An 18,813-nucleotide genomic window follows, 5' to 3' on the forward strand; every position below is an offset into this window, starting at 1 on the left:
AGATCTTTATGCTCTGAATTTGAAATGAAAGACTTGGGACATGCTAGAAGAATTTTAGGTATGGATATTAAGAGAAATAGATCCAAACAGGTTCTTTTTCTATCACAATCTGCCTATGTTGAAAAAGTCTTATCTAAATATTCCATGTATGAATCAAAAACTGTCACTTTACCACTTGTAAGTCATTTTAAATTGAGTAAAGATTAGTGTCCAGTTGATGAATCTGATGTGAAATACATGCAAAAGGTCCCCTATGCTAATGCTTGGGGTCTGTTATGTACACTATGATGTGTACCAGACCTGATGTAGCTCATGCTATTAGTACCCTAAGTAGATTTATGGCCAATCCTGGCCCTGAACATTGGACAGCCTTAAAATGGTTACTTAGGTATCTAAAAGGAACATCTAACTTAGGTTTATGTTGTAATCCTTGTAAAGAAGATGTTATATTAAAGGGGTTTGCAGATTCAGATTATGCTGAGGACAGGGACAATAAAAAATCAACCACATCTTATATGTTTACTTTGTGTGGCACTTGTGTGAATTGGAAATCACAATTACAGCCTATTGTTGCACTTTCAACCACTGAAGCAGAATATGTGGCAGCCACTGAAGTCATAAAAGAAGCATTATGGCTTAAAGGTTTGTTATGTGAAATTAATGTTCTGTCACAACCTATTGTAGTTTACTCAGATAGTCAAAGTGCAATTCATCTATGTAAAAATCTCGTATTTCATGAAAGGACCAAGTATATAGATGTTAGAATGCATTTTATAAGAGACATAATTCAAAAAGAATCTGTTGTACTTGAAAAGATCCCAACTGAATTTAATCTTGCTGATATGGGAACCAAGGTACTGCCTCTTAACAAGTTTAGATCTTGTTTGAAAATGCTGAAAATTGATATGGGATAACCTTTGTGGTAATGCAAGTAAAATGAACCTCTTGGTGCAATGATCTGTGGAACTTAAAGAAGAAAATGAATCTGTTTTGTGTCTCTGTAGTGTGCCTGATGGTCATTGGCATCAAGGTGGAGATTGTTTGGATTGTGATGCTAAAATCCAATTCAATCAATGGGCCGTGATGAAAAGGTCTTAGCCCATTGCTGGTATTATATTTCCATTGCCCGATAATTCAAAGGTAGAGGCCCAACTACCCGAGCCCAACATGAGGCCACGTGTGCTACTCCGAGCCATTCGATCACCCAGCTGATCTACGATGATGTTGTCTTCAATATAAGGGACCTTTGGTGGTTGCCCTAGTTGACCGTGTGATATTTTCTGGTAACTCTTGAACTCTCTAGAATCGAGTCCTTCTCTCTGCTTCTCTACTCCTTCGTCTTCTTTGTGCATTTTCCTCCAAGTTCTCTGTAATTTGGAAATCGATTCTTTCTGTGTGAACAATAAATCTTAGTGATTCATTTCTTAAAGGAGTTAGTGAAGTCAGTTTAGAGGTTTTTCATTTTGGCTTGTTGAAGTAGCTGCGTTCGGATTCCTTTTGTGGGTTTGGGTGTGTTTTTGGTGTCTTTAACATTGTACAGAAGGGTACAATGATAATTTCTGAGCCCAAACATTGATTGAACCGTGTAGTTGTTTTGGTCCAGTTTCTTGGCCAATTTTCTCTATGTGAGATCTAAAAATTCTTGGTATATTTCTTGAGTTTTATTATATCAGTAACAAATGCTAGAGATTAAGGTTTAATCCCTTCTTACAAAAGCAGCAATAAACAACATGAAACTTTAAAAACAAGAAAAGCAAACACACAAATTAACAATGGTTCGCCACAACATGAGAGCTAGCAAACGCTACTAATAGAGAATAAGAGTACAAGGTTCTCAAAACCCTGATCATCCATCCAAAACCAGCCCTTTAAACCCTTTATATGGTAGAAATATTAGCTTAGTCTGCATAGTGAATTTTACGTACGATTTCTATTCCAAATTCCAACAGAAACCACAAGAGCCAGAAGGCAATTAAAATATATGTACCTTATTGACCACTGCCTTGGCAATAGATTGATCAATAGTTCTTAATGAGTTTAAGGCTCCACTTAGAACATACATAGTCAGTGGAGTAGCCAAAGAATATCCCAAACAGCCCAAAAAAACCAATAAACATTAGCAACTTATCGACACTATCAACATGCCTGAAAAGGCTCCCCATTTTCAGTAATTTGCATATCAGATATCCCCATATATACGCACACAAACTGGTCGACATAGAACTCCAATTTCCTTTTGCATTGAACCATCTTTGTCTAAACAAAAGAGTAAGTTACTATTAGAATTAGGGGGTGACCCTAATTCTATTTGGAGTCCTATTCGAAATTTAATTTGCAAAATTCTAGTTAAAGTTCCGTTTAAAAGCCCAATTAGGAGTTAGAATTTGTGTTGGAATTAAAGAGGTCAAAATATGGACCATTGAGAAATTTTCAACGCTTTTCCACTAGCTGTCCGCAAGCCTACCGCTCAAGTGACACCGTCGAAACCCTATGCAAAGAGCTACGCCCACTTGCCTCCTTCTTGACACTCGAGTGGCAGCTCATCTGGCCCAGGCCCATTTTCACTTTTTGACGAGTTTTGATCGTTCATTTCCATCTATAACTCTACTATTAGGGTTTGAACATCCTTTATTTGTTCTTTATATATAGTTGGCTCTTCATTGTGATTTAGATCAAGTTAGAAACATTGTAAACACAAAATCTTTATATTCTTTCTTCATATTATAACAAAATCTCCATCCGCTGCAAATTACATTGTTCTTACTTTTTTGTGATCTTTATTTCATATTGTGCCTATAATCTCGTATTTCCTCCAACAAATTAATATTAGATTAATCCAATTCCAGTTTTCTACATAACAAATTGATATCAAAGCTTTTGGTTTTGCAATTCTTAGGAAGATCGAGGATTTGATAATGTTAAGAGCTAAACTTGATCTTTCGTGATGGAAACTACGAAGTATAATATTTCACTATTAGATCGCAATATAAGATTTTCTTTGTGGTATGTAAAGATGCGAGTAGTACTTGTTCGGATGGATTTGGACGACGCGTGATTGGGATTTGATAAGATGCCCACAACTTGAACTTCGAAGGAAAAATAATGGAGGGATCGAAAGGCCCTATTCAAATACATTTTCATCTTTCAATTTATATTTTTCAGGATGTGTTGATGGAGAAGTCAGATGCAGCATTGTGGTTAAAATTAGAGCAATTATACATGATGAATAATCTTACTAGCAAATATATTTGAAGTAAAGTCTACATTATCATCGTATGATAGAATATACATCCCTTAAGGATCGCCTAGCTACCTTTAAGGAAATCATCGCTGATTTGGAGACTTTAGAGGTCAAATAAAAATAAGAATATTTGTGAATGATTTTATTATGTTCATTACCCGCTTTATACATGTCTTTTAGAGACATAGATTTATATAATCATGATACTCTCATCAAAGAAATCTACGATGCTCTTTATTCAAAGAAAAGATAAAGCATCTTGTTGTATCTAAGGTTCATAGAGGTGGCCTTATTATTGATAGTGATCGTGCAAGAGGGAAGCCAAAATCTAACTTCAAATTTTGTAAATTGCAAGAAAAATGGGCATTTAATAAATGATTGTTATAAGTTGTACGATAAAGCAAAATAGACTCCAAATCTACAATCAGAAACTTTAAGAAAAGTAAGTATTGCAGAAAAATCCTAATAGACTATAACTCCAAACCTGACGAGACTTGAATTCTTGATACAGCTTACACTTTCCATATGTATCCTAATTGGGGACTATTTTCAACATATAAAGAAGTTTCAAAAAGTATTGTGGTGATGGGAATAATACATCTTGTTGAATAGCGTCGTGTCAGAATAAAGATATGTGATGAGACGGTTAGAACACTTAATGCAATGAGTCACGTTCTAGATCTGAGGAAAAATCTTACCTCTTTAAGTACTTTTGATTCAAAAGGATACAAGTGCACTGTTGAATGAGGAGTCCTGAATGTTAGAAAATGAGCCAGTGCTTTGTTAAGGAAACCTAGAAAATCTTATTTATATGTCTTGCAGTGTTATGCAAAATCTCAGAGCAATTGACATATTTTAAGAATTTGGGTGGATTTGGAGTTGGATTCTATACAATTGGAGTCTAATTTGGATCTTCTTTAAAGAATACTTCACAGTTGAATTTAAAAGTTATGGGTAAATTCGCTTTGCCACCATTATTAGCGATGTCATTATTTTTAGTTACCACTAACAAACCCTTTCTTGCCATAAGACTCCACAAGTACAATTTTGCTGATTTAGATGATGGTTTGAATAAGATTAGGGGTGTTGATTATAACAAAGATCCTTCTAATAATGCATTCAACTGTGATTTTGTTACGAGGCTTGTTTTAGCCCTATTTTATAATCATTTTATAACTTTTGTCCCTAGTTGGGATGTCAGAGATGAAAATTATTTTCAATTGGAAATCTTTTATGGAGGATTTCGTATGGGTTTCTTTGTAGAAAATCTTTGAAATTTGTTCATTGCAATAGAATTTGTGTCAAAAGTGGGGTTTGTTAGAATATGGGTGTAACCCAGATTCTATTTGGCAAATTCCAGTTGAAGTTCTAATTGGAAGCTCAATTAAAAGTTATGATTTGTGATCGACTTGAAAAATCAAGCTATGGATTAGAGAGAAATTTTCAGCTCTTTTCCACTAGCTAGCTGCTGGCCTACTGCTCGAGCAACATCATCGAAATTCTGTGTAGAGAGCTGGCGTCTACTTGGCGCTAGCCTGGCGCTCTAACTGCTCTAATGCTATTTGCTTGGTGCCCGAGCAGTGATTCGTTTGGTCCAAGCTCGTTTTTTGCATTATGAGCATTTCTTTTTGTCTATAACTCTATTAATAGGGTTTGAACACCCCCTACTTAATCCCTATATGTAGTTAGCTTTTTATTATGTTGTAGATCAAGTTAGAAATATTGTAAGCACAAAATCTTTGTATTTTTTTACCATATTATAATAAAACATCATTTCTTTGCAAATTACATTATTATTGTGCTTTTTGTGATATTTATTTCAAATTATGCCTATAATCTCATATTTTCTACCACAAATTGGTATTTGATTAATCCGGTTTCAGTTTTCTGCATAACAGTTACACTTATTCTTTAGTAGATTTTATTTTGTGGCATGTTTAAATAAGTTATTTCTTCCTACTTTTCAAACAAAAATGTTTTCACAATAACTTATTTTAAAACTACTAATTTCGAGTAAACTTACCTAAGTGTAAACTTTTAAACTTAGCCAAATATGCAGTAAAGTCAATTTTGAGTGAGTGTCAATGGCTTGATAACTTTACTTTTATTTTTCTTCGAACAAAAAATGTTCCATTTTAATACTAAAACTTAAAAGTTACTTAAAATGAAATTTTTAAGCTTATTCAAACCAAACACGCTTTGCATTGTTCAGCTTGTAAATAATGAATTATCATTCCCAAGAAGGTGATTGGTGGAAGCTGCATTATGAGTTCTTCTACTGCTCAAACCTTCTTTCATATGGACTGGCTCGAAATACGTATTATTCAAATTCAGCCGGCATCTTTTTCTTGGGCTGATAGCTATTGTTGGTTTCCAATGATAGCTATTATTCAAAATGACACCTCTGCCTCGGGTGTCCAATGATACTCTCAATCATACAGCCATAGGCATCATTATTATTAGCTTTACTTATCACATTAATCTGGAAAATGAGAAATTTCGTATATCAACATACTCGAATAGAATATAGTGAACATGTGAGTATAGATGCATGAGCGATATGGCGCACAAGGGCAGACTTACAGACCATTGCCGCCACAATAAATTTCAAATATGTTATTTTGCCTGCGGTTTTTTCAAGATTTGAGAGAGAGAGAGAGAGAGAGAGAGAGAAAATCCTTATAATTTTCAAATTTTGCCCCCCACAATTATTTTCTTTGAGCTCCTCCCCTGATGACGCAATTCATTTTCTAATGTCTATCTCTCCTTTTTCTATTATCTTTTAGGCATGTATGAACTTAATGTGTATACTTGAGGTCAGGGGCGGAGGTAGTGGGGGCCCAGCATTGCTCCCCAACCCATATAAAAAACTAAGAAATTGTAGAATTTTGGTCCAAATATTAGCATAGTTCAGCTCTAGTTTGGACACCAATCCAAATCCAATGCTCAATTATTTAAATTGTATAAAAGACACTATAATTATTAATCACTCTTTTCATGACATTCATAAAATGTGAATATTTTATTGTCAAATTAGATATTCTATTTAATGCATGTCTGACAATAATTTACTTATAATCATTAAGTAATTTATTATAGATAATTTGTATTGATTAGATCTAAAAGTGATTTTAATAGTTAGAGACATTACATATTTTCCTAAATTTAAAAGTAACTCATTTTTTTAATTTCTACATTTTCATTTATTGCTAATTCATATTTATTAAAAAAAAATACTTACTTTGACCATAAATTAGATATTATGATCAAAATAAATAACTTACTATAGATTTAAATATTGACAAAAAATTTATTTATTTATTTATAAAGTAACCTATGTATGAGTATATTCTTGAAATCGAGCAAAAAATGGACGTGAATTAAATTAAATTTCTTAAACCCTTGAAACTCTTAGTTGATTTTTCTTACTTTTATTGAGATTTTTCACTCACTTTGAATTGTGGTCATATAGAAGATCGATGAAAACACCAAATAATATTTTGAGATAATAAAATATGGATTATAGTGATATATTATTGATTGTATGTTTCGATCAAGCTTTCAATTGTTCCAAAAGTTTGGTTGTCAAAGGTACTAAAAGAGTACTCATTAAGTATTTTTTTTTTTTTTCATTGGTGGATATGTATTTTTGCTTATTTCTATCATGGTTCGGTTAGTTTATAATTTTTAAGGTAAGTGTTTGGTAAAAAAAATAATAATAATAAATAAATAAATACACACACACACACACACACAGATTTAATGGAATATATTAATGTGAGACATCTAAACTCTTTATTTCATTGAGTGTCGTATACTTTTTATTGTGAATGTTATGAAAATAGCCTCCGAAACCCAATTTCTTGTGGCATAAGTTCCACAAAAAAAAAAAAATAATAATAATAATAATAATAATTAATTTCAGCCCATCCCAACATTATTTTCTGGCTCCACCCCTACATGAGGTCAATAATTTGTGGGAAGTGACAGTATAAATAAATTGATCATAACTCTTTTCTTTTTTTTCTTAGATAGTGTCTTTCTCGCTTAATGCTTTGTAACGTGTGATATGTGTACTATAATGTTGATTATAAGGGCCATTGGTCGGTATCTAGCCATCACAAAATCCAAGTATTCACAAAAGATTGAGCCTTGTAGTTAGATAGCTACAGCCCAATGGATCTGCCCTTGTTAGCTATTTTTGTTGTCTTGAAACTGACATTCACATTGTGCATAAATCTCACTTTTAATATTTTCTTTAAGAGTAATATTGTAGCAGTTCTGAGCTTTAGTATATATTGCAGCTTACTGTTTGTTGATCAGCACGACTTTGATTACTAACAAATAATGACTTCAATAGTTAAGTCTACTGTGAAACATGTTAAAAGTAATTGTTAGGTCTCTATTTGTAATTGGTTATTCCTTAGACAAAATAAAAGTAGTGTTGTAATAAAAGTCAAAAAGTCAATGGGTTGGTAGTATGGATCTTAAAGGAGTCAAAGAGCTCAAAGATGTCCAATAAGCTCACATATGATCAATGGGATGCGATTAGAAGTCAAAGGAATGTCAAAGTGTCGCATAAGTCATGCGCCAAATTCTTAGTCTTGAGTTGCGATGCATTTCTCATGTAGAAAACATTCAAATTTTAAAAATGTTATTTCATTGTTGTCCTTGGATTTAGCTCTGCATTGCATTGTAAATCACCTCAATTCAATCGAAAAAGAAAGACATACCAATAATATCAACAACTGCGCAGAATAAGCTCGCTGGCTGCCCTCTAGACGCTTAAGCGCCCAAAACAAATTGTGAGCACTCTCTGGGTGCCCCCAATGGCGTTCAAGCGGCCGTGTTACATGGTGAACCCTATTTCTGTAACGCCCCAAATATTTATTGACTTAAAATTTGAGGAGTTACCGATATCATTCCATAATCATACATCAAGCGGAATAAAATTTAAAATTTAATACCTTAATTTATTGAAACTCAAATACTGAATCAAATAAACATAGCGTCATGAATGGAATTGAAGAGAAACATAAAATGCCCTAACAAATTTATTATGGATTCCTAAAAATTTCTTTTACTTGGCAACCTGCGCACCACTCAGCCACCATCCACGTTGACCAATCTGACCTGAAAAGTTAAAATGGAAGGAGTGAGTAATTTATACTCAGTAGGATACGTGCGTCCAAAACAATATGATAACTTTTAAAACATGAATCTATAACATTCCATACCATCGTTTCATCAAAATCAATCGGTGACCAATCGAAAGCTCTAGTACATTTGAGAAGACCCGAAGGCGATCTCACATTTCATTTCATAGGGACCCGTAGGTCAATTAGCATTTCATGAAATAAATCACGTATAAAAATCATAATATTGCAAGGACATATCACTTGCACATAGTATCCTACCTCGTTAATCTACGAATTTTGAAAACAAGATCCAAGAATCACGCTCCAAATGTTTATTTTCTATCAACGCAATTGTTGCCGTGTATGTGCATGCAATAGATGTGATTAAAGAGGCAAAGAGAATTATGATTTTGGTAGAATATGAATATAATAGGGGGTTTTTGCTGAACTTAAAGAATGAAATCAAAATAAAGGAATGGGGTTGATGGCAAAAACATGTGTATGGCTTCAGTATTTATAGGCAAACATAAGGTAGTTGATAAGGAATAGGATAATTTGCTTGGATTTTAAATTTCAAATATTGATCACTCTATCCATATACGATTTTCTTTAAATTACTAACCATATTTATCCACATGCCATATAAACAAAATTTGTTACATATATCCTTTTGTGATTTAAACCAAAAAATTTGATTAAGATTGGATTAGATATATTCTCAACTTGAAGATAAGTCAATCGCACATAAAATAATTCTATAACAAATTTATTTGAATTTAAAAAAAATTATAATCTCATTTCATATATTATATACGAGATCACAGTTTATGAAAACCCAACCAATTCACATGCCAAAACGAAAAGGGACACATTTTGATTACTGTGAGCTTAAACAGATTTGATAGGATGCATGTGTACATCAATAGCCAAAAATGATTTTGTTATAGTGGATGGGATAACAGAATTGGATGTGGTTAAATCTTTTTTTCAAATTAAAGATAATCAAGATTATATAACTAAAATATTACATTCTTTTCCTAATTATCTCAAAAGACACGGCCTTTTGCTAATCAAGAAAACTAATTTTGTTATAATAGGTTTCAATTGGGAAAACAGAATTAGACATTATTCCATGTTTTGCAAATAAAGATTAACGTGATTATATAATAAAATATTATAATCTTAATTTGCTAATTATCTTAAAAAAAATACATATTAAATACATTTCCTTGAATTAATTTATTTCCAATTAAGTTACCATTCTCCATGCATGCACACATTAAAATAAGTTGGACTCCTAATTGCATAGGATACAAGGCTTAATTTATTTTAATACAAACGAACAATATAACTAATAAAACTCTTATTTAATTTACGTTTATTTTCTTTGGTCAAACCGAGAGCAAAAGTGGAGAACTTTAATAGAATTTGATTGCAATGGGACTTAATCACATAAATTCTAGTTTACTTATGCCTGATTCCAAATCCTTCCCTAGCTAACTAATAAGGGAAACTAAGCGAATTAATCCTTAATCTAAAGCACACGTGGCTATACATATTATTTAAAATAATATTACTTACCAATTTCATTAACAATAAAGCTTAAAACTTTAGAACTATAAAATCTTGGCTATAACTTATTCAAATTAACTTTTTCTCAAGTCTAAAATGCATAATTAATTACAAGCTACCCAATGAGCCCAGTATCGATCAAATTTAATTATTTGACTCAAAACATAAGAATTTAAAATATATTACATCTTAGTCCCTCAACTTTTGAAATATAACATATAAAACAAATATGTTTTTATTCTAAAATTTTCGGGATGTTACAATTTCGCAATTTTTAGCCCTTTTTACAATCCTAAACCACCTCAAATACTTCATATTATATATCCCAAGCTATATTTCATCCAAAACTATCTATGTGCCATTGATTGAGCCATTATATATTTAAGAGAACGTCCTACAAAGATCGATCAACAATTCCATAATTCTCTTGATTCAATTAAAAGATCAAGATAGAAGATCTAAAGATCAACGACCAAAAATCCTTAAATTCACCTATAAGCCTTTAAAGTTTTGAAGTTGGAGAAGAGGTACTTGGAGTTCCAACACTCCGGAACAAGTTCGTTCTTCGTTATTCACTAGAAAATAAAAACTAGTTCAGAGTTGCTAAGAAGCACAGGTCGTACAATCGAAGAATTCTTCGGTAATTTACAAGTTGGGTGGTCAGAGTCGAATAAGATTTAACAATGTCTAAATCAATTGTAAATTAACTTTTCTAGTAAATTTTACTGACAAGTTTGTTTTATGGTTTTTTTAAACGTGTTTTTCTTCAACATCATATCTGGTGTTATTTACTTTATTTTTTATTAGAATTTTTGTGATTGTTTAAACTTAGAGTTTAATATTGATTATTCTTAATAATCATCTAGAGACAATAAAAGTGACTTGTTGCTTGTTATTGTGTTAATTCCACATGTTTGGGTCTAAATATTTCCCAACGGCAATGTAATGATCCCTGTATAAGTTACCTAGATTTTAAATATCCTACTCAAGGCTCACTAAAGAGGGAGTGTTGTAACTTGATTAATGAATAGTATGCTCCATGATCTCTAGCAGCAAGAAGTTCTTGATGTGATCCTTCTTCCACAATCTTTCCATTCTTGATCACCATGATGCAATCTGCCTTCTGTATTGTTGATAAACGATGAGCTACAATTACACAAGTCCTGCCAACCATCATTTTCTCCAATGCTTCTTGGACTAGATTTTCAGACAAACCATCCAGAGCACTGGTTGCTTCATCCAGGAGAAGGATTGATGGATTTTTCAGAATTGCCCGAGCAAGTGCAATCCGCTGCTTTTGTCCCCCCGAAAGCTGGACTCCTCTCTCACCACAGTTAGTTCGATATCCGTCCTTCATTGAACTGCATTAGAAGTACGATGTGTCACTCTATATTAGACAAGGAGGATCGGATAGTATTGGATAGTATACAAAGAAAAAGAAGTTAAAATCAAGTTTATTATATTATACAGTTCTATCGAGGATTACACGTGGACTAGGTGTCAAGAAGCAGGATGATGATACCACACCTTATAAATTTATGAGCATTTGCCAGAATTGCAGCTTCTTTGATTTCACCTTCTGTGGCGTCCGCTTTTCCGTAAACTATATTTTCATGGATGGTTCCTGCAAAAAGAGTCGGTTCTTGACTCACAAGTGCAATATGTGATCTTAAATCTCGTAAGTTGTAGCTTTTGACATCGTGGTTGTCTATAAGAACTGATCCTTTTGTTGGATCATAGAATCTCTCGATCAAGCTGAAAATAGTGGATTTGCCTGAACCACTCTGTCCTACAAGAGCCACTGTTTTTCCAGCTTCAATCCTGAGATTAAGATTCTGTAAGATCATCTGCTCTGGCCTGGAGGGATACGAAAAGAAAACATTCTTTAATTCTATCGTGCCCCTCAGCAATTTTTCTATCTTGGAACCTTCAGGGTTGTTAGGCTCAATCTTGCTTTTCCTATCAAGAACTGCAAAAGTAGATTGGATGGCGTTGCTACCTTTTGACAAATCTGATGTCATGGTTCCTGCATCTGCTACATTCTTACCGGTACTCATCAAAATGAAGAAAACCAGAAATAGATCCTTCGCTCTTAATAATCCCTTGTTCATTAGAGTCCCGCCATACCAAAATGTCAAAGCTACAGAAGCTGTTTTTAGGAATTGAGAGGTAAACAAGCCTACTCCATTAAACCATGACTGTTTTATGCTTTGTTTACGTGGGCCCTTCAGTGTTGCTGCAAAGATATTGAGAATATGTTTCTGAGAAGAAAATGCGGTGATTGTCCTGTGATTGACAACAGCTTCAATTGCTAGTTGGCTTCCTTCATTTTGCTCTTTCTTGGCATTTTCCGACATTTTTTTCATCATAACACTTTTCAAGTAGAAGCTAGCAATAATAAAAGGTTGTATTGCCATGGTAACACTTGCAACTCTCCATGCCACGATTAGCCCAAGCAAAAAGGCAAGAGCAACAGTTGTAAAGGCCTGAACCACTAATGACATGCGATCTCCAACAAGAGATCGAACTATATTGGCTTCAGTCGACAATAATGCACAAATAGCAGCACTTGTATTCTGATCTAGATCAAACCACCCAACCTCAAAAGTAAGAACATTTTCAAGAAATTTTTCCCGTACCCTCCTTGTTAATCTCTCTCCCATAATTGCAAAATTATAATGCTGGAGTACACTGGCAAAGAAGCTGATAACTCCTATACATAAATAGATGATGCAGTACAACCTGGTCTGGGATTTTATTTTTGAGCTATCGTTTATGAAGTATAACGAGACCATTGCACCCATGAAATAGGCATGAATTGGCTGGATTGCACCAAAGACAATAGCGCCTAGACATCCAAGCAAAGCTCTCTTCCACTCTAGTGCATTCATTTGAAATAACTGCCAAGGACTTGGAGACGGATAACTCTCCAATTTATCAACATTGTTTTGATAATAATCGCTAAAGGTGGATGAGGGACTGTTCCAAATTGATGGAGCCTTAGAGTGAATGGTCAGAGCTGCCCTGTTTTGCTTGCTTAAACTGAAAGGGGACATGGGACTGTGGGCATATGTTGTCTTCATACGGTATATTCCCTCAATTGGTTGGGGTAGACCATCCAAAGGCTTATCATTTATGGCTGATAGTTGCACTTTCACCATTTCAGAGTAAAATCCACCATCCCCATTATTTATTTGCATCAACTCATCATGAGACCCTGATTCAACAACTCTCCCGGATTGAAGTACAACAATCTTGTTGACATTACGGATTGTGGTGAGGCGATGAGCAATGATAATTGTTGTTTTTCCAATAGAAGCCTGGTCAATGGCTGCCTGTACTATGCTTTCAGAATGTGCATCCAATGCACTAGTAGCTTCATCAAGCAAAAGGATTCTCGGATCTTTAAGCAATGCCCTTGCTATTGCTATCCTTTGCTTTTGCCCTCCTGATAACTGAACTCCAAACTCCCCCACCTGAGATTTTACTAAAATTATTATAAACTCGAGGGAAATAACAAGAAAAATACTATAAAATGTAGAAGCATGAAGAATGGCTAACTTGAGTATCATATCCTTCTGGTAAATTTTTGATGAAGTCATGTGCATTTGCAGCCTTGGCCGCAGTTATAACCAGTTCCATTGTAGCATCTTCCTTCCCAAACAGTATATTTTCCTTTATGGATGTTGCAAATAAAATTGGCTGTTGATTTACCAGCCCAATTTGGCATCTTAACCATTTCAACTGGAGTTTTTTTATTCTGTGCCCATCAAGTAGTATATCTCCAAAGACGGGGTCATAAAACCTTTCAATCAATGAAATGATAGTTGATTTGCCCGAACCACTTTCTCCCACAAGACCCACTGTCTTACCAGCTTCTATGAGAAGATTGAGACCCTGGAGGATAACCATTTCCTTTCTTGATGGATAACTAAAATGAACTTCTCTAAACACAATTTGCCCTCTTGCATTTGCTAAAACTTTCCCCTTGGTATTTTCGGTGTCTATTTTCGGGATAGAGTCAATCATCTCAAAAATTCTTTTTGCAGCAGTTGATGCCTCTGTGATAAATGGGAGATTAGGAAGTGCACTCATACAGGACCTGCAATTTACAAGAAAGGTGAAATATGTATGAACATCTTCAGTTTTACGTGTTTTCTTACTCAGGTTTAGCAATGTACTTGTACTCATCTCTGAGTGTTGTATTTAGTTTAAAACCTCTATACCACTAACATAATAAAAGGAAAGGAACTCACATTCCTGCAAGGATGATACAAATTGCTGATACAGAAACGTGGCCACCACTTTCTCCTCTTTCAATGACAAGATTGCTCCCATACCAAGATTGAAATGCCCACGTTACAAAAATTGTTGCCATGCTCCCTATCATCAACCCCTTCGCTAGTCCTTGCTTTATCCCAAGGTTCATACTTTCATGAAGAGAATGGCTAAATTTATCGAGTGTTTGATGCTCGCCAACATACGAATAGACAGTTCGGATAGATGATATTGCCTGTTCGGCAATACCACCTGCAACCACATAAGCATCATTACTCCTGATTCCTAGGTCCATCATATATTTTCCGAACCCCACCCCGGGGGCTATAAACCCTATTGCAAATGGAAGAGACGCCAATGCCAATCGCCATGAAAGTAGGACGGCAACTATTAGGTTGAACATGAATGAACAGAGCTGAGCCAGACAGGTAGGTATCTACGTCAAGTAAAAGAAAATAACTCAAAAGAGGGAAGAAACAGCCTTTTGCTTTAACTACAAGAGGAAGAAAACCAGGTTATTGACAAAATGATAATCGAAAAAAATAAGGAACCTTTTCAGCTATAGCATCTTGAATCGAGTGGGCATCAGCAGAAATGTTTGAGACAACTTGAAAGGTGGTCGATGAGGCATCTTGGTTGTCAAAGAAACTAACTTCTTGTCTAAGGACCGATTTTAAGTATTTTGTCCGTACACGAGAAGTTTGCCTCTCAGCAGTTCTTGTCCAGCAAACTCCTTCTACAAATGCGAAAAGCAATGTAAATAAAGAAAATGATCAACAATCAACATGCTTTTGAACTTTTAGATGAATTCCAATTTTTCATGATTTTTGGTGGCCAAGTGAAGTCGTTATCAGTTGATATTGTTTACGCCTAAAATATATATGTCATACAATGAACAAGTTCACGCACAGTTACGATAGTGCTGGGAGAAGTTGCAGTTTTATACGACTAATACGATCTCAGACCTTAAATTGTTGAATGCAAAGCACTTGTCTCTTTTTTCTCCAATAGGAAGTGAACACAATTTAATAGCTCAGCAAAAAGTGATAAATCAGCTAAGAATTATTCTCTCTACTAACAGCCCTCCACAAATTTCTTGAGAGAGTTGCCATACCTAGAAAAGCAGCAAATCCTGCTCCAAGAGCAACATACAGAAGCTGGAGTGCATACTGGACAAAAACACAAGTAGAAATGAAATCAAAGTGAGGTTTCAACAAGAATTCTACGTTAATTGTTGAATTAGTTCATCATGTACAGGTTGGATTCATCTTTCGCCAAAGGTCTGACACATAGACAACTTTTGTAAATGGGTAACCGCAAGACTTGAACCCAAGTCTTTTAGCTACTCTAATACCTTGTTAAACTACTTGAGACGAACTCATTTTTCAACTTATACTTTGTCTTCAACGTACCTTATTTACGGCCCCTTTGGCAATAGACTGATCTGCACTTCCAAAAGCATCTAAGGCTGAACTCAGAACAGACATGGCCAATGGATCTGCCAATGAATCTCCCAAGCATCCTAAAATACCAATAAACATCAGCAACTTGTCAACACCATCAGCATACCTGAAAAGGCCTCCCATTTTTGTCTACGAGGGCCAATATAACATACTAAATGCACCAATATTGAAACGTGGCTATATAGCTGGCACCTTAATCTGTTTGGTGCTTTTGCTGTTAATGGTTTTTATAGCTATTTTCGTTCCTGAATCACATCTTAGCCTTGCAGATATTGTGAGAGGTATATCCATTGAGAATTGCCGCCCTTTTGGGAGGAAAGACCTTGAAAACTCAAACTACTTTCCAGGTTATTAATTTAAAATGTTTACTCGACTCAATTGACCTAAAGACAAAAAAGTTAAAACAAAACATGGAATATTGTACAACTTGAGGCTCTGAATAGATAACAATGTTTCAATGTTTAAACTTCATTTTCATTTAAAAATTTAAACTGTAAAAGGTTGGTCCATCCGTCGAGCATCTTGGGTTTTTTAGTCGGTAAAGGGGTAGGTCAATTAAATAGCAAAAAATGTCAACTTAAAAAATATACCTATAGGTTTCAAACTCTTGTTAGATTGTGAATTCTGACATGAGGTGAGCATGAACCACTTCACAGTAGTACTTGTTAATGGTTAACAATTCACACTTTGGCCATCATGTTCCCTGAACAAGGTAGTATTAGAGCACCAACACCTAGTGAAGAGATGGATTCGAGCATTGTACTCAGCCACATTAATTGCTAGGCCATTGGCCTTTGAGAAGAGCTAACTACTTCTACCTTCAAATTAAAAAAGATCCTCTCCCTCTTGGAGCTAGCTGCTACTACCAAGCCAAGAAAATCTCAAATAACCACTAATATCTCCATAATCCTTGTTCACTCTAGCTTGCTGCATTTGTATTCATTTTCAATTTTCCTTCATCGGGCTGCCTCCACTCAAGCCCATTGTGTAATAGCCCACAATCTAACCGCTTTCACCTGCTAGACTAACTAGGAAAGAAAATATGAACATTGGTTTCTGTCATGAAAGAAACTTTAATATAATGGTCTTATATGCACATATGGTAGGTCTCACCATTTAAATCATGACTCCTTGGACATATATGTTTTCTTAAGAACATTAAAAGAGCTTTTGAGTTAATTATTCCTGTTCCACCCTCACCTTCTTCCTTCAAAGTCAAACATTGTTCAAGAAAAAAATATCAAACAAAACTCTCATTATTTTCTGATACTGCATCTTCTCCATGTTGCAGAAAGGAGCGCATGGCTACGAGCATCACGTGCAGTTGATAATTGGGCAGTGGTTCATATGGTGCGCTCCTCATAGTCAGTTTTGTGCTGGCCTGTAGCCATGGATTAATAATTGCTATGAATTTGATGCTTAATAAGTAGTTGCTGATGTGATTTTGGTGGTATTAGGTTGATGTAGAGATCAATGATATAGTGACACTGAATTTGCTCTAGGTAGAAGGTAAAATTTTGAGAACTGATTGGAATTATGTACAACATTTTCATTCTAATGAAGTCTTTTGATGAATATTTTGTTTAAAATTAATCAGTTACTTCCTTTATTTATCCGTTTTCCTGTAGTCATTTTAATCGACGTCTATAGTTGTCTTGGCTCCTACTGCTTGCTTCCCTGGTCTCAACTGTTATTACATACTGTCTCAACTGTTATTACATACTATTAGGACTTGCAGTTTTTCAAGTTTTTGCAACATTTTTGCTTCTTTAAGTTGAATTAAGCTGAAATTTATTGCTATATTTGAATCTAACCTAAAACAGTATATAGTCTATCGTTATTACTTCTGAGTAACATTGCTCACGAAACAGTGTTTGAAAGCAGGAAGAAGAAGCCCTAAACCTGCAATGGATAGAAGTTCAAATTCCAGCCAAACAAATTGAAAACGAACTCAAAGTAAATTTTAGAGATGATAATGCGGAAGATTTTGAGAACTTTATGGCACACACACCTAAAAGAAAACGTGTTATAGAACCTGCAGCCTCATAAGCCTATCCGTCAGCTTCTGTGACCAGACAAACGACCAAATGGCATGTTGAGTATATATCATCAAATATATAGTTCTAATTTCACCTCTAAAAATAGCAGATGAGTTATCAACAGAAAGCAGCTTTATCCCAGGACTTCTTTAGAATATTATAGACGTGTTTAGCATGAAAGACTAGACATGACTAAACAATGCAATAAACATGATTCTAGCATTTTGTGTTCTTTGATAGTGCTCAGTGTACATAAGCTCACATAAACACTCCTCAAGGCATTCTTGATCAAATAGAAAAGCCTCTGAGCTTAATCACTTCTTGGTTAAAAAACTGAATTTTGACATAAAGAAGGATGGGAGTTATGGGGATTTGGAGGGTGTTTTAGCTTCTGTTTAATTGACTATGGTCTTCTGACTTGCAGAGAGCATGAGGTTCGCAGAGAAGTGTTAATAATTTGTGGGCTGCCTCACATGATTCTTGGCTTCGTGGGCCTCTTTAAATTGGGCCAAATGCTCCACCAGGTTGCTGTGGTTATTTCATGTATGATAACACGTGTTTTGATAAAATGCCTCTTTAAGGATTAAAATTAGCCGTACACGTGGCTAAGTCTCTGCCCTCTAATTGTTTGGATGAAAACGGATACATACACACTGGGTCTTGGCCTTTCTTGACTATTCTAGAGAATTCTTTTTGAGGGCTCTTCGTCTTACTTTCTATCTTTCTCTCTGTCCTTCATTTTCTGAGTGAAAACTAGGGTTTAGCTGTTTTAGATGAAATCGATCTTTGTGATTGATAATGTTATGTTCTTTTTGTAGAGAAATGGTTGTTTTGTGCGATCTGTGAGAGTAATAGCAGTGTTGTGTTGTTGTGTCAAGAGGCAAGGAAAAACTTGAAGAAATTTCCAATTTCTTCGTACATTTGTACACTGTTCTTGTTTGTTACTAGTGGATCTAAAGCTTAATCTCGTGAAAGATGCTCAACGGGTGATTAGGTTGCAAAACCGAACATCCGGGCCCTTTTAAAAGGGCAAAACATATCTGGTGTTAATTTCTTTATTTTTTTGCAATTCTTTAATGTTT

The 18,813-nt window shown here is 34.7% G+C and overlaps 1 protein-coding gene, 1 long non-coding RNA gene and 1 pseudogene across 2 annotated transcripts; all 3 read right to left on the bottom strand.

The window, feature by feature from the left end:
* LOC111398824 overlaps positions 1 to 2,162 on the bottom strand; it is a 12,972-nt pseudogene extending 10,810 nt beyond the window's left edge.
* A 6,026-nt stretch (positions 2,163 to 8,188) lies between these two features.
* On the bottom strand, positions 8,189 to 8,794 carry LOC111399245. The gene is made up of 2 exons (XR_002703608.1): positions 8,659 to 8,794; positions 8,189 to 8,374 (listed from the first exon to the last, which is right to left on the bottom strand). It is a non-coding gene; the product is annotated as an uncharacterized LOC111399245 (long non-coding RNA).
* A 2,142-nt stretch (positions 8,795 to 10,936) lies between these two features.
* LOC111398293 (putative multidrug resistance protein) lies at positions 10,937 to 15,815 on the bottom strand. The gene is made up of 7 exons (XM_023025213.1): positions 15,642 to 15,815; positions 15,344 to 15,398; positions 14,781 to 14,965; positions 14,208 to 14,665; positions 13,513 to 14,053; positions 11,479 to 13,427; positions 10,937 to 11,312 (listed from the first exon to the last, which is right to left on the bottom strand). The coding sequence occupies exons 1-7, from the start codon at positions 15,813 to 15,815 to the stop codon at positions 10,937 to 10,939; spliced, it is 3,738 nt and encodes a 1,245-aa protein (XP_022880981.1).
* Positions 15,816 to 18,813: the final 2,998 nt, after the last annotated feature.

This window comes from Olea europaea, chromosome 8, assembly GCF_002742605.1.
Source record: "Olea europaea var. sylvestris chromosome 8, O_europaea_v1, whole genome shotgun sequence".
NCBI classification, from domain to species: Eukaryota; Viridiplantae; Streptophyta; class Magnoliopsida; order Lamiales; family Oleaceae; genus Olea; species Olea europaea.

What these genes read in the sequence shown, in the direction of transcription:
- LOC111398293 (XM_023025213.1), bottom strand. Translation starts at nt 15,815, where the DNA reads ATGGGAGGCCTTTTCAGGTATGCTGATGGTGTTGACAAGTTGCTGATG. An exon ending in CCAAAGGGGCCGTAAATAAG is followed by an intron (nt 15,399 to 15,641) that starts GTACGTTGAAGA and finishes GTTTTTGTCCAG; the next exon opens with TATGCACTCCAGCTTCTGTA. An exon ending in TGTATCATCCTTGCAGGAAT is followed by an intron (nt 14,054 to 14,207) that starts GTGAGTTCCTTT and finishes TGTAAATTGCAG; the next exon opens with GTCCTGTATGAGTGCACTTC.